This window comes from Mirounga angustirostris, unplaced genomic scaffold, assembly GCF_029215605.1.
Source record: "Mirounga angustirostris isolate CCGP_5_RB_7025 unplaced genomic scaffold, mMirAng1.0.hap1 SCAF_10, whole genome shotgun sequence".
Taxonomy (NCBI): domain Eukaryota; kingdom Metazoa; phylum Chordata; class Mammalia; order Carnivora; family Phocidae; genus Mirounga; species Mirounga angustirostris.
Window position 1 is genome coordinate 72502824 of NW_026991718.1, and position 15693 is coordinate 72518516.

The 15693-nt window shown below is 37.4% G+C and overlaps 1 protein-coding gene across 3 annotated transcripts in view; it reads left to right on the forward strand.

Moving 5' to 3' along the window:
- Nucleotides 1–15693, forward strand: part of PIGF (phosphatidylinositol glycan anchor biosynthesis class F) — a 35162-nt gene that overhangs the window by 13561 nt on the left and 5908 nt on the right. For all 3 annotated transcript variants that reach the window (XM_045885062.2, XM_045885063.3, XM_064572527.1), the window contains exon 5: nucleotides 6442–6550. In XM_045885062.2, coding sequence (XP_045741018.1) covers nucleotides 6442–6550 — 109 coding nt within the window. The remainder of the gene's footprint in view (nucleotides 1–6441; nucleotides 6551–15693) is intronic.

The following is a 15693-nucleotide window of genomic DNA, read 5'->3' on the forward strand; positions in this document are numbered from 1 at the left end:
GGGCAAGCATTCCATGTACCATGGTTCATTTAATTTCCTATTGAAGATTATTTTCAAGTTTTCAGGATTATAAATAGTGTTGTTATGACATCTCTGTACCATATAATTTTATGTACTTGTACAACAGTTTCTGTAGCCTAGATTCCTGGTGTAGAATTCCTAGATCAAAAGAAGTTGACAGAGACTGCCCAACTAAAGTTCTGATTTGAAGAGTATGAACCTACCTACCAGTAGAGGGCTGTTTCCCTAAATCCCAGTCAGGGCTGTTTACTTTTTATCCATTTATGAGGGCTGCTGCCTCCTGGGTTCTGCCAAGGGGACAGACTGCTACCCCGTAGTAGCTTCATCTGATTTCTAATGGGATGCATAAGCCCTGGTCAGAAATTTTTGAAAGTTTGATCAGTCGAACCATTTATTAAATTTCAGCAGAATATTACTGATTAAATTGCAGGGATAGCATTTCCCTTATGCTGCCTCCCTGCCTCCCTTCTTTTCTTCTGCCTCAGGTTACAGAAAACTGGGTAGAAAATAACATCCAGTCCTCAAAATGCAGCTTCAAGACAGGAAAAATTGGTGCTAGTTAAGATGGGAAGCCAGTTTTAATGATAATTCACTTACTGTATCTGAGCAAATATGTAGTGTGGGCAGTCTGCCCATGCAAAGTGTGAGCAAGATGAAAAGAAATGGCATGGCAACCCTAAAAACACATTATAGAATAATAAGAAAAAGGCATGTGGAAGACAAAAGAATCCAGTCTGGAAGAAAATAGTACCCAAGGAACAAAAACTCTACACAGTTTATCATGGAAAAATGTTATTAAGAGCATAAATTCAATAAAAGCTCAAAGATAAGATGATGATTAAAAAAAATGAGGTGGAGAAGGAGATTGCAGAATTAATGAAATGAAATGAGGATCCAAACCACACCACCACAGGTCATAAATTAGAAACATAGACAAGTTAGGAAATCAGGTTCTAGCTTGGAAGAAAGGTTTGAGCCAATCAGAATGAATGAGAGGTAGGGAAGAGTAGAGCAGTTAGAAAAGAAATGATAAATGCTGAGAACAAAGGAGATGAGCTTAAGACCCGCTAGTGTCCCTAAAATAATAAAACAGAAGGTAATTCAAAATTAGATGGAAGACAGTTTCCCCAAATGAAGGAATCGTGCGGTTTGCACATTAAGGGGACTCACTACATTTAAAAAGTAGTTGCAGTTTAGGGTTACAGTGAACAGAATATAAACACCATAAAAATAATATAAGCAATAGAAGTTACACAGTGGGGGAAGGGAAGATAAAGCAAATCCAACTGTACCCCCAACTACTCTGGCTGACCCCAGATCCTGAGCCTTTATGGTACCATCTCTTCAGGGAATAAGGATTAAATGAAATTCTACATATTGAATGATGAATCCTCACCTGCCTAGTCTTTTTCACTCGTTTGGCCCAGAATACTGACAGCCAGGCTTATGCCATCTAGGCAGGGTATAGAAATACTTCTTTCAGGGAAAAAAATGGCATAAGAGAAAAACCTACAGATACTGACATTTGGGGGTTCTCTAAAAGGCGGGTTCCTATTCGCTCCCTGGTACAGTGAAGCTGACCAGGTGAATTGTGCTACTCATGCACAGTGAACATCTAGTCATCTGTTTAGTGTGTTTCTTTTTTGTTGGTTTTTAAAAACATACCTTTATTGAGATACAACTTCATACCATAAAACCCACTATTTCAAATGTACAATTCAGTGGTTTTTAAGTATAGACACAGCTTTGTAGCCATCACCACAATCTAATTTTAGAACATCTTACCATGCCAAAAAGAAACTCTGCCCATTAGCACTCCCCCTCCTACCCACCCTTGCACACCCCCTCACCCCCTTCCCAGGCAACCACTAAAATACTTGCTGTCTCTCTAGATTTGCCTGTTCTGAACATTTCATATAAAGTATTTTACTTTTAAGTAGAATGAGAAATGAACAATCACTGGGCATTTCAGGAACACCTCTAAAGTGAAACGCAGAAATGAAAACAAAAAAGAAAGTGGAAACAAAGGCGATATAAAAACCAGAAGATAACTTTAAAAAATGTCTATTTTATATCCGTAAAACATGAACAGAGACAGTCAAAAGGAATATTCAGAGAATAAGAAAGCTCTTGGAAATTAAAAAATATGAGAGAAGAAAATTCAACAGAAGTAGAAACAAAAAGTTAAAAAGTTCCCTTAGTCAAACAGAAAAGGCAAAAATAGAGAAAATGGATTAAAAGGTAAAAAAAAAGAAATCAGAGGGTTAATTCCAAATGGTAGTATTCCCAGCAAAAGACTAAGAAAAAGAAAATCTTAAGGATCTGGGCAGAAAAAAGCAAGTCTTTAAAAAGAAAATGCCAAGAACCAAAAGACTTGACATTGTAGATTAAGAAGACCCATGGGTTTCCAGCGTCGTGGCTGAAAAGACACCCACTCCAAGACATAGGATTGTGAAATTTTAGATAACCAAGAGTAAAGAGAAGATTCCAAAGGCTTCCAGAGAGGGCAGTGGTAGGGGGAACATCTTACCTAAAAAGGACTGGGAGCCAGAATGTCTGAACTTTTCAGGTGGGAAACAGAAAATAATGGAGCAATGCCTTCAAAATTCTGAGGCAAAATGATTTCCAACAGTTACAGTAAAGTCCTTTTTAGACTTTAAACAATCTTTAAAATCTATTTTACCCTTTCTCAGGAATCTACTGAAGGAGGTACTTAAAAAAAAAAAAAAAGAAAAAGGAAAGTATGAGAAAGTCTTGGAATCTAGGAAGCAGGACACCCAAAAGCATTGAAAGAGGCAAAGGGAATTCACAGGATGATGGTGTAGGGAAGTTAGAGGACAGCAGCTGTGCCTCAGGCTTAGAGAGCAGCCAGACCAGCTCGGAGCAGGTGAGGTGCCTCCAAAAAGAAAGACAGAAGGAGAACAGAGAGCACAAGCAAGTAGTTAGAGGTGATGTTTAGTTTCTTTGGAATATTTGAGGATGGTTTAGTGACAGGTACGTAAGCAAATGGAGGATAAAACGAGGCAGTTCTTAACATCCAAAGAACATGAAAAATTTACTATAAAAAAGGAAATGTGACTGTGGTTTACTGTGTGGTTCAGCTGTGATGAACATTTTCATAACCATAATCATGTAGATACTGTGCTATTGATTCAGCCGAGAGGAGAGGATGTTACCATGGAGGAGGGAATGGTGAGTCAGAGAGAAATAAGTATGTGGCAATGGGAGGCTTGTGGGAAAAGGGTACTAAGTCCTCTTCTTCTAGTGTAGAAAGCAGGAAGTAACTACGTCTTGAAAAGTCTGTACCTAATGTATGCTCTTGAAATTTTGAGGTACACAGAAGAAACAGTGAAGAGTTTACAGTGTCTGCCTTGGGAGCAGAAATCGGGAGTGGGGAGGGATGCAGGGAAGGATTGGTAGTAGGCGTCATCCTCTAATTGTGATCTGGGACCTTGAAGGTGTTGATATGTATTATGATTTTGATGAATATTAAATTTTAATTTTACAAAGATAGGCTACAGAGTTTTTCTATTTTTAAAACTAGGTCCTAGTTCCATTTGTTTTCTGTATTATGTGTTAAGATCATAAACCCCTTTGGATACATCAAACAAAATAGAGGACAACCTCCTGCATGTTTGCACATTTTGTAACCAATGGCCTCAGTGTGCTATAAAAATGAAAAATGTGAAGACCTGGATCTTGCCCCTTGGCCCAAGGAACTTGGAGCTTAGAGGTTAGATAAGCCATGTACATAACCCTTGTTGAAACGTAGCTCTGATCATATCTGCCTTGATTTAAAACCTTCAGTGGCTCCTTTAGTGTGACTTTTCAGGTTTTTCTAAAATCCTAACCATAAATCTACCACAATGAGATACTGCCTCACGCCCACTAAGATGGTTGTGATCAATGATAACAAGTATTAGCAAGGATGGGGAGAAATTGGAATTCTCACACATTGCGAGTGGCAATATAAGATGGCTCAGCTGCTTTGGAAAACAGTCTGGCAGTTCCTTTAAAAGGTTTAACAAAGTTATCATATGGCCCAGCAATTCCATTTCTTACTATATCCCCAAGAAAAATGAGAACATATGTCCACACAAAACTTGTACATGACTATTATAGTAGCATTATGCATAGTAGGCAAAAAGTCAAAACAACTCTAATGTCCCAGGAACTGATGCATGTGATATATATCCATACAACAAAATATTATTTGAAAATAAAAAAGGAAGTATGCTACAAAATGGATGGATCTTGAAAACATTACGCTAAGTGAAAGAAGCCAGTCACAAAAGAGCACACGTTATATGATTCCATGTATATGAATGTTCAGAATAGGCGAATCCATAGAGACAGATAGTAGGTTAATGGTTGCCTAGGGCTGGAGGGAAGGGGAAATGGGGAGTGATTGCTAATGGGTAAAAGGGTTTCATTTTGGGATGATGGTTGCACAGCTCTAAATATACCAAAAAAACATTGGGTTGTGCACTTTAAATGAGTGAATTATATGGCTGGGAAAGGGTTATCTGAGGCAGATTTTCACTGTACTCAACGAAGGTGTTATTTGTAAAAATCCTAACTCTAACCTACTTTTCCAGCCTTATTTCCCATTCTTCCACTCAGCCTCGACCAATCTTACTTGCGTTCTTTCTACCCACAGTGCGGGTCTTTCTCCAGTTCATCAGGCCCACCTGCCACCCATTCTTTCAGTTCGGGCGGAACTTCCTCTTTCATAAAATGGAAGAAGTAAACCCCTCTCCGCAGAAAGTAAACCTTGCTTTCATCCTCTTCCAGACTTCATGTCTCTAGACACATCACTTTATGTATTGCAACATACAGGAGTTATGTGTTAAGTGAAAATCAGCTGACATTTGACGGCCACACATAGTCAAAAATTAACCTTAGAAAATCCTTGAAATTGCCTGAACAGTATAGTTACCTCTTTACGTTAAACTCATCATTTTTTTTCCCTCCAAGATTGGGACAGATCTCTGTCTTGCTGAACTCTAGCTGAAGAAATTGACTTGCATTTTTAGGTGTTAAAATAAAAAAGAACAATAATAGCAACAATTGCCTAGAAAATAACACGAATTTGGATCTATGGCGAATGGCTCCAGCCTTCTTCCAGTCCCAATTTTCAATCGATTTCAAAAGCTAAAGCTCTTATCTTGTGTAGTAGGGTGAGGGTGGGGCAGTAATGAGAGGGACAGGTGACAGAGTGGTTGGCTTATGAACTGACTTGTCATTTGGGGCTACTTTAATTCAGTATATATTTTGTGTGTATGGCCTGTTTCTAATGAAAGAAATCCTCTAACAAAATAGATGTCTTCAGTTACTCCCACACCGACTGGAAGAAACTGCTTTTCATAAACTTTGTAATAAGTCAACCTTGCATTTTAAACAACTGAATATTTGGAACCCTACTTACTGCATTGTGGTGGGGTTTTGCTCTACTGTAACCAGACTCATGCTCCACCCAGCTGTGTGGTCACACTCTGAGGGGCAGGCTGAAAGCAAGACCTACTCAGAGAATGGCAGAATTATGTCTTTTCACTTTTATATTCTAAGATATATACTTAATAAATAAGAATAGTAGGTGAAATTGCTGGATCTTTTGAAATCTTTTGTTCTTGTTCTCTACTTCTCCCCCACCAAACAAAGTTGATTCGTTTAAATAAAATGTGCCCTAGGGGCACCTGGGTGGCTCAGTCGTTAAGCGTCTGCCCTCGGCTCAGGTCATGGTCCCAGGGTCCTGGGATCCAGCCCCACATCGGGCTCCCTGCTCTGCGGGAAGCCTGCTTCTCCCTCTCCCACTCCCCCTGCTTGGGTTCCCTCTCTCGCTGTCTCTCTCTCTGTCAAATAAATAGATAAAATCCTTTAAAAAATAAAAAAGTAAATAAATGAAATGTGCCCTAGAAAGGACTAGTTGAATAAGTGATAGTACCTCCATGCAGTGGAATACTAGGATAGCTGTTAACAAGGCAAACAAAACAGCAAAACGGGTTTATAACATGCATTTGAGTTTTGATAAAGGATGTATACATCTATGCATATATCATTCCAAACATTATTTGTGCATGCATAAAATATTTCTGGAAGGATATGTACTCTGTTGGTAATAGCAGCTGCTGCTGGGGAGAGGAACCAGAGTTGATAAGGGTGAGAGGAAGACTTAGCTTTCATTGCAAATGCTCTTTCCAATTGTTTGACTCTCCCCGTGTGCACATATTACCTTTCCAACTGAAAAACATTTATATCATCTTACTGATTAGTTGTTAATAGTTCAGGGTAGATAGGTGTCAATTCGAGATGGTTGTTAAATGAACAGAACCTGTATGTGTAGTGTTATTGGCACGACTGTTTGATTCTCTAGCAGCTAAGAGAGATTCCACCGGTGATTGATGTATTTGTGTTTTACAGAGTTACATCCATTTGGGAGAACAGCCTTCAGATCACTACAATTTCTAGCTTTATAGGAACATGGCTGGGAGCCTTTCCTATTCCACTCGATTGGGAAAGACCTTGGCAGGTTGGTTTCAGCTGCTTAAAGCAACAAAAGAAATGGACAGTGATGGTAAAACTAAAGAAGCTAACCAGTATGTCTGTATAAATTGTGTTGTTGTCCAGTTAAGTAGGGATGCCAGTTCCCTCTGTCACCGTAACCTAGGCGATTTCTTACTGGCCCCAGGGCCCATAGGCATCCGGATCAGCCCGGTTCTGTCTTCCAGGCACTGTGTTTTCTACATGTATAGGTGAATAAATAAGCTTAGTTTGTGAATATTTATAGGAGTCTTTAAAAAACAGGGTAGAAGTTGCAGGAATTTCCTGTTTTCAACTTTGATACTCATTGCCTTTGTGGTCTTAGATTCATATCTTCTTAATTTGATTTATGGCCAAGTTGAATGTTGATTTTGAAATACTTTTTAAAAGCCTAATATAGCGAAGCCAGTTTTGAAATAGGGGTACGTGATATTGGAGGAAACTTGTGAACATCAGGTTTTTTGTTTCTGATCACAACAGGTTATAGCTATAGGTAAAGCACTATGAGGTTAAGTGTTCTTTTTATTCCCATTTTACAGATGAGGAAACTGATTCCTAGAGGATATGTAATATTTCCAAGGTCACTGAGTTAGTAATGAATATATCTTTGTCTTCATTTGTAGTGGCTTTTGTAGTATGCCGTTACCTAGTTATCCCCACATTTTTTTTTTTTAAAGATTTTATTTATTTATTCATGAGAGACAGAGAGAGAGAGAGAGAGGCAGAGGGAGAAGCAGGCTCCCAAGGAGCAGGGAGCCTGATGTGGGACTCGATCCCAGGACCCTGGGATCATGACCTGAGCCGAAGGCAGACGCTTAACCATCTGAGCCACCCAGGCACCCCTATCCCCACGGATTCACTACTGATCTTTTAGGTTATTGCCAGCATTTCACTATTACACAGAGTGCTGGGATAAACACCTTTGAATCTATATTTTCGTGCATTTTCCAGTTTTTTTCTCAAGATAATTTCTCCCAAATGGAATCGTAGTATTAAAAACTAAATATACTTTCTTTTTTCAACACAAAGAGAATGGTTTTCCTATTATGAAGACAGTACGTATTTATTTAGAAAATTTAAGTAATATTAGTAGTTATAAAGAAGAAAGTAAAAATTACCAAGTGTCCAACCACCCAGAGGCAACCCTCATTGCACTGGTTTTTGGTGATAATTTGTGCAGTTCTTTTTTTTTTTTTTTTAAGATTTTATTTATTTATATGACAGAGAGAGACACAGCGAGAGAGGGAACACAAGCAGGGGGAGTGGGAGAGGGAGAAGCAGGCTCCCCGCAGAGCAGGGAGCCCGATGTGGGACTCGATCCCAGGACCCTGGGATCATGACCTGAGCCAAAGGCAGTCGCTTAACCGACTGAGCCACCCAGGCTCCCAATTTGTGCAGTTCTTTCTCCGTGTGTATAACTATAATATATATGTCATTTTTTTTTAAACCACCCTGTTCACAGTCACTTCATTGCTAAATCAAAGAAAGACTTCTTAGACCTTACTGTCGGGGCTTTTCCGAGCATTAACTCACTGGAAACACACTCTTTCCTTGCTTGAAACTCTTTTCTTGACTTTCTGCAACAGCTGTGTCCCCTGCTTTTCCTTCTCCTTTTCTGGTTTCTCCTTCTCAGTCTCCCTGCAAGCTTCTTTTGGATTGACTCCTCCTAAAACACCAGTATTTCCGCGATTTCCATTATCTTTCTTCTCCCACTCTCCCTGCATGACCTCCTCCATTGGCCATGATTACAATTAAAATATGGATACTGAATCCCAAAACTTTATCTCCTGCCCAGACGTGGCCCAGACTCATAAATGCAGCAGGATGTTCCTCTTGAGGTTCCATAGGCACCCTGAACTTAAAATTCAGCTTTTTCTTTCTCCCCCTGTAATTAAGTAGCACTCTCATTCACCCATTTGCTTGGGTCAGAAACCTTCCGAGTCATCCTTGATACCGCCTTCTCCTTAACAGCTCAGGTTGAACTGGTCACTGGCCCTTTTGATTTTAGTGTTTTGTTTTGTTTTGTTTTGTTTTTGTAACATCTCTTGGATCTGTCTTCTCCCCATTTACATTTAATTCTCTAACTTGTACAAGTGTCTCTCATCTCATTTATGTCTGCCCTACAAACCACTCTTTACATAGCAAAATACTTGATCCTGTCATTTCTCCTGCTGAAAAATCTTCTAGCGGCTTCCTCGCTGCTTGCCTTGAATAAAGCCGGAGTCCTTTGGCATAACTTATAAGGGCCTCTATGATCTTGTTTCTACTTGGGTGTGTAGTACATGTTATTCAGATCCCAACTCTTCCATTTACTATGTGATTTGAACAAGTTAACTGTAAAATGGAGGTAATAGTAGTTATGAGGATTAAATGAGATCATTTGTAAGAAATGTTAGCTATTATCTTAAATTACAGTTACCATTCTTATTTATAAGTCTTCGGAAAATAGTATTATCATTTCCTTAAGATAAATTCTTGAAGTAGAATTGCTGGGTATGCATTTTTTAAACCATTTTATTTTTTTCATCATGATAAGTGTGCTCTTTAATCCCCATCTCCTATTTCCCCCATCCCCCCAACTCCCTCCCCTTTGGTAACTCAGTTTGTTCTCTGTAGTTGAGTCTGTTTCTTGGTTTGTCTTTCTCTTTTTTTCCCCTTTGTTTTGTTTCTTAAATTCCACATATGAGTGAAATCATATGGTATTTGTCTTTCTCTGACTTATTTCACTCAGCATTATACTCTCTAGCTCTATCCGTGTTGTTGCAAATGGCAAGATTTCATTCTTTTTTATGACTGAATAATATTCCAGTGTGTGTGTGTGTGTGTGTTTGTGTGTGTGTGTGTGTCTATATATATATATATATCCACTCATCTGTTGATGGACACTTGGGATGCTTCCATAATTTGGCTATTGTAAATAATGCTGCTATAAACATAGGGGTGGATGTATCCCTTTGAATTAGTGTTTTTGTATTTTTAGATAAATACCCAGTAGTGTGATTCCCGGATCATAGGGTAGTGCTATTTTTAATTTTGGGGGGAACCTCCATACTGTTTTCAAATTGGCTGCACCAGTTTACATTCCCACCCACACTGCACAAGGGTTCCTTTTTCTCCACATCCTCACCGGTCCCTGTTATTCCTGTGTTGATTTTAGTCATTGTGACAGGTGTGAGGTGGTATCTCTTTGTAGCTTTTTTGCATTTCCCTGATGATGAGTGATGTATATGTCATTTTTAATCTTTTTTTTCCATCAGCAGTATGTTATGGAGCTCATTCCTTGTCATTGAAAATTTACATACAAGTAATGTTCCATTATTTGAGTAAAATCATATATCAGTTTCTTGTCAATGAACATTTAGATTGTTTATAGTTTCACATTTATTGATTTACTATTATTAATTATGGTGATTATCATATTTAAACAGACATCTTTGCATATTTGTCCAGTTTTCTCTAGTATAATTCCTAGTTGATAGCTGGGTTAAATCTTTGATAAGTATCTCACTTTCCAAAGGCTTTTGAGGGATTTGGATTATATGTTTTGCACCTAAATGCCTACTTTTAAGTCCATTCTTTGTTCTATTAGATGTCATGTCTCCTAGAGAGACAGGTTGTTCTTTTACATTCAGTAAGTCTCTTGGGTTTGCCCTTCCCTGTAATATTCCTCTATTGTATAGAAATCCTTGGAGGTTTGGGGTGTCCCTGATGCCCTTCTCAAGGTTTGGGGTGTCACTGATGCCCTTCTCAAGATTTTAGGACCGATAAAGGTATCTTTTATACTGGGAGATGGAGATCCATTTGTACTCAAGTTACCGTCTTACAGAACTTAATTTCATTCAATAGTGTCAGTGATTTCTAAATTGGAGCAGGATAATCAGAATCATTAGAAACTATATATAGAAAATTGTGTCTTAACCTGCATTAGATTCAGTACTTTCAAATACATGCAATTAAGTCTAAATACAAAGTATTGGTACATAAAGCACCATGGGCTGCAGCTTTAGTGAGTTGGTAAGGTAATGTATGATTAACATGTCAGTTTGCATATAGATGGAATATTTTAGAGTGTAAATGTCTGATATTTTACACTTGGCTAAATCACAAGTTTATAAGACTATGTAGAAGTAGAAACTGAATTATGGGAAGTAGATGTGCCCAAATCTGGGTTAGGTTTGCATAGAAAATATATGTGTTAATGATTTACAATCCATTTATCTATTCTGGATTGTTCAGGCTTTTAGCTACTTTTCTACCTCAGTGCTTGTTTACAATAAGAGGTAAGCTGGATCCAAATTGATGGGTTCACTTGTTTAAATTAATGTGAAGTTTCCATTTGAATTACTGACTTTTTTTAAAAAAATATTTTCTAGCTAGCTAATTTATGTAACAAGTGTTGGTCTTCATTAAGAATGTTTGATTCGACTGGACTATCACTGGTACTTTAATTGTCTTTACTGTTGGGTTGTTTTCAGAGTGTTCCTAGTTAATGACCTACTTATTCACTATAATCTTTTAAATTATGATACATGCTGTTGGTGGCATGATAGAACTAATGTACAAAGTAATCATCTGTATTCACATAATAATCACCTGCCCCTCTGTCTTTCAGCAGTTATTTACTGATAAACTAGGGAAATGATGAGGCTTCATTGTTTTCTTTCACTTTTTAATTTCAGCAAACAAGGTGTTTTGTTTTGCTCTGTTCTTCATAAGTAACTACCTGGAGTCAGTACTCAGTGTGGCTCATGATACTGACAGAATCTGCCAGAGTAACAATAAACTTGAGAAAGGAATATGGCATTACCTCAAAATGGAGATTTTTCTAGAGCAAAATTTCATGGGAAGAGACTACTGTATACACTTAATATTAACTAAAATATAACATGTATAGGGGTGCCTGGGTGGCTCAGTCGTTAAACGTCTGCCTTCGGCTAAGGTCATGGTCCCAGGGTCCTGGGATCGAGCCCGACATCGGGCTCCCTGCTCAGCGGGAAGCCTGCTTCTCCCGCTCTCACTCCCCCTGCTTGTGTTCCCTCTCTCGCTATGTCTTTCTCTGTCAAATAAATAAATAAGATCTAAAAAAAAAATAAAATACAACATGTATAAAGAAGAGATTTTAGTTCTCTGTGCCTTGTAGCCCAATACAGATAGGATTCGTTTGTGATAAAGCAAGCTTTTCTGGATTGTGATCTGGTTTTCAGAGAAACAAGTGTATCCAGTTAAGCAAAGATTTCTTCTTTAAAAACACACACACACACACAACCTCACAAAAACTCTTACATGTATTAGTTCAGTTTTCTCTACTTTGAACTCAAATCTGACTCTGTATAAAGTTTCAGAGGCCCAACATAAACTTATGATGACATGAATTCTGTATTGAGCAGTTTCAAGCTGATTTATATTTTTTCTATATGACTGGAAAGGCCCATTGAAAATATGTAATCTCAGTGAAAAGAAGTTTTTTCATTTACTAACAGGAGCTTTAAATAATTTTAAGTAATGACGAGTGACAAAAGATAGTAGGCATCTTTATATTTGGAGGAAGCCTTCCCTTTGTAGGAGGCAGCAAGAGGATTTGATTAAAGAGAATATGGTAGGGTGGCTACCCATAACCTTGTTGGTCATTTTTGTTGTCTTTTAAAAAAATATTTGCAAGACATCTTCTCTTCCCTGCCTTAATTATTTGCCTTAAAATCAGCAAGAAAATAAACATTTAAATTGCCCATAACCCAGACAGCCTCCTTCACTCCCAGGAAATGCTCATGGTTTTATAGTTACTGACAAAATAAACATTTTGACTGTGGAAAACCTCTGTACATTATAACTATTTGCTGTAAGTAACTAAATAGCTAATTAGTAAGTATTTAAGTTCTTACTCTGTACAAAGCATATATTCAATGTAAGTATAACAGGTATTTAAATATTATACAGGACTGGACTTTAATTATTTGGTAACAATAATTAAGGTTCAGATTTAATATGCTCTAAATATTTTATAGAATAGTTATGAGCTTTTCATCTGGAAAAGTGGTATAATTCTTTCCTTTATCAGAAATAGGCCAGTATTTCATGTTGATAAAAAAAAATTAATGGAAATTTAAGAAATGTTGTTGGTTATTCTGAGCAAAGGAAATTTGTCATAAAGTTTTTAAACCCACTTGTTTTATTACTAGGTAGACAGATAACACGATGATTAAGAGCTCTGGCATCAGATTATTAGGTTCAGATCCTGGCTCTGCCACTTACTAGTGAGGATTAAATAATATAATCCTTCCAAAGTACTTAGTTCAGAACTTGACACATAGTTACTGCTTAATCAATGTTATAGGCATTTGTGACTATAAAAGGAGTCGTTTAATGACTGTATTTTTAGCATTACAAAAAAAATGCAAATTCCATTATTTGGGTTCTCAAAGTGTTAGAAAGTGCATTGATTGCCACCTTGAGTTATTTATTTATTCTGCCTGCCAGTCCTTCAGTTGGTAGAGTGGATTGTTTAATTCATCTTTTTGTTCTTTGGTATTTAAGGTATTGGATTTCACATAGTTTTCAATTCTGTCCGACATTTCAGATGGCAATAGAAAGAAAATATAAAATGTGTAGATCTCTCTATGTATGTACCAGGCATGGGGCTTGGCACTGTCCACAGGTAACTTAATCATAACAAGTGTAGTGCAAGGTGGGTTTTTCACACATAAGAATGTCAAAGTGTGAGGAGAGGAGTACACATGTTGCTCAACATTACTGGGCCGATAAAAGAAAGCCTTAGGATCCAAACCTGATTCTCTTCCTTGCTGGGGACTCTGAAACATAACTTTTCTTCTTCCTTTTCCTTTTCCTTCCTTCCTTCTCTCCTTCCTTTCCTTTCCTGATTTCCTTCTCTCTCTTTTTTTTAAAGGCCATAGTTTAGATCTCTTTGGAAAAGCTTGAGTAGTTATTGTATTGCATTTCTTCCCACACATAAGAATTTCATATAAATGCCATGACCACTGTGGTGCATGTATTTCAGACCATACAATTTAATACGTTTGTCAGAGAGAATTTGAAGTTAGTGTGCAAAGCTTTTGTGCCTAGTAAACCCACAGCTGCCTTTAAGCCCTGGAGTGCCGCTGCCTCTAAAATGGAGTTGACCCAGATAATCACATCTCTTTTGAGTGTACTTACTTTCTGTAAAGTTAAAAGCAAAATTGATTTAAGACTTTTTTTAAGCAATTTAAAATTGTTTAAAAATAGTTGTACTTATTCCCATGACAGATAATTAAGGCATCGTTGTATGTTAAAATCTTTGTTTTCTCCAGTTTTATCAGGTTACAAATTTAATATTTGTGAAAATGTATATTCATTTTCTAAAGTCACAGATGCTACAGATAACTCATAAATTGAAGCTGGGGATCATAAGGATTACTGGAAATATTGTTAGAGCGAGGGATAAAAATTTAATTATTGAAGAGTGGCATGTTTTTAGGTTAATTGTGTTTCTTTTATCAAAGGTATTATACAGTGTTATAGACAGACCAAAATAAAATACTAACTTATATGAATATGATTTATGTTTCAAGCATGGAAAAAAAACCTGTAATACTTACCTGACAGAAAATGGTTTTGTATTTAAAAGGTGGGTTGTATGGTAATCATGCTGATAATGCTCTGCTGGCAGGACTTTCATGTGAGAAAGAATAGTGCTAGCCAGGTTAACTTATTTGTACGATCTTGACCATGTAGCGTTACTTTCACAAGAACTTCCAGATTGGAGACCACACACCTGTCTGCAAATAGCTCTTCCTAAATCTGTGCTCTGGTCATGGGAGAGTGGGTAGAGTACACCTGGATTGGGGCAGATTTACAACCAGAGAAATGTGTCCAGATGAGTAGATTCATCTATGAAGTATTCCTACATCAGACAATAGCATTTACGTTAAGAAGATCGAGAAAAACACCTCACTTACAGTCCATTACAGAGGAACATATAAATCATCATTTAAAGCCAGTAGAAGTGTCAGCAGGCTTTGAAAGATGAATTCTGTCATGCAACACACATTTGTGATAAGCACAATAAACACTAAAAAGTAGCTTATGAGAAATTTAGAACTAGCTGCCTCGAACTAGCTTCCTTTTTTTATCCGAAAGAGCCAGTAATCCTAATGACTGTGAGTTGTTCTGTTTTTAGGTTTTCTGATCCGCAGACAGAACAGTTTCCATATGATATCTGCAACATTCTATATCTTTCCAAAAATTATATCACAGCACTTATTTTTTAGGAATTTGTTGTTAAAATTAAATATCCAAAATCAGATAATCTTAGTTTCAATTTAACTGCTTGGTTCATAGTAGGGGCTCAATAGTTTTGAATGAATGGAGTCATTCATATGAGACTATTAAAAATGATACAAATGTCTACCACGTGGTGGGTTTAAAATCAGTTTTTGTATTACACTTCTTAAAATTTATAAAAAATAACAGCAAGGCGCAGGAAATGCCCTTCTATTTCTGAGGTGAGGCTACATATGGCTGATACAATGCCGTGTGTTGTGTGGCTTTTGAGAGTTTTCTTATAAGCTTTATACTCCCCAGACATTTCGTGTGAAGAATGGCATGTATTAAAGAGGATTACCAGGGCAAGGGAATAGTTCCTACAGCACAGTATGACATTGCTCATGAACTATTTTATTTGTTCTAAACCGCCACTTCTGATTATCACCTACTCGTGTCCATCACCTAAGAAATACTTAGATCGGTGATCACGTAAGTTTAGTTTTTTCCAGCTAAAACATATACAAAATAATACTGATGCATGGTACTTTACAGCTTTCATGACAAATTCTAAAGTAATACAGTAGCCCCACGTTTTAAGGACAAGAGGGACTGTTATCCCTGTTTTGCACATTGGGAAACTGAGGCTCTGTTGGTAAGTGATCTGGCCAAGGCCACACAGTCAGTAAGTGGCTGGCCTGGCTCCGCAGCTCAGCTCATTCTCACCCCACTGACTGTGCTACTTCCCAGAAAAGCAAAGTAGAGCTCGTAAGTGAAATAGGAAGTATTTTTAAAAGTAGCCTAATGTTTATATACAATTATTTTAAAACTTTCGTTGACTATCTGAAACTAACTTCAGAAGAAATCGTCGTCTAATTT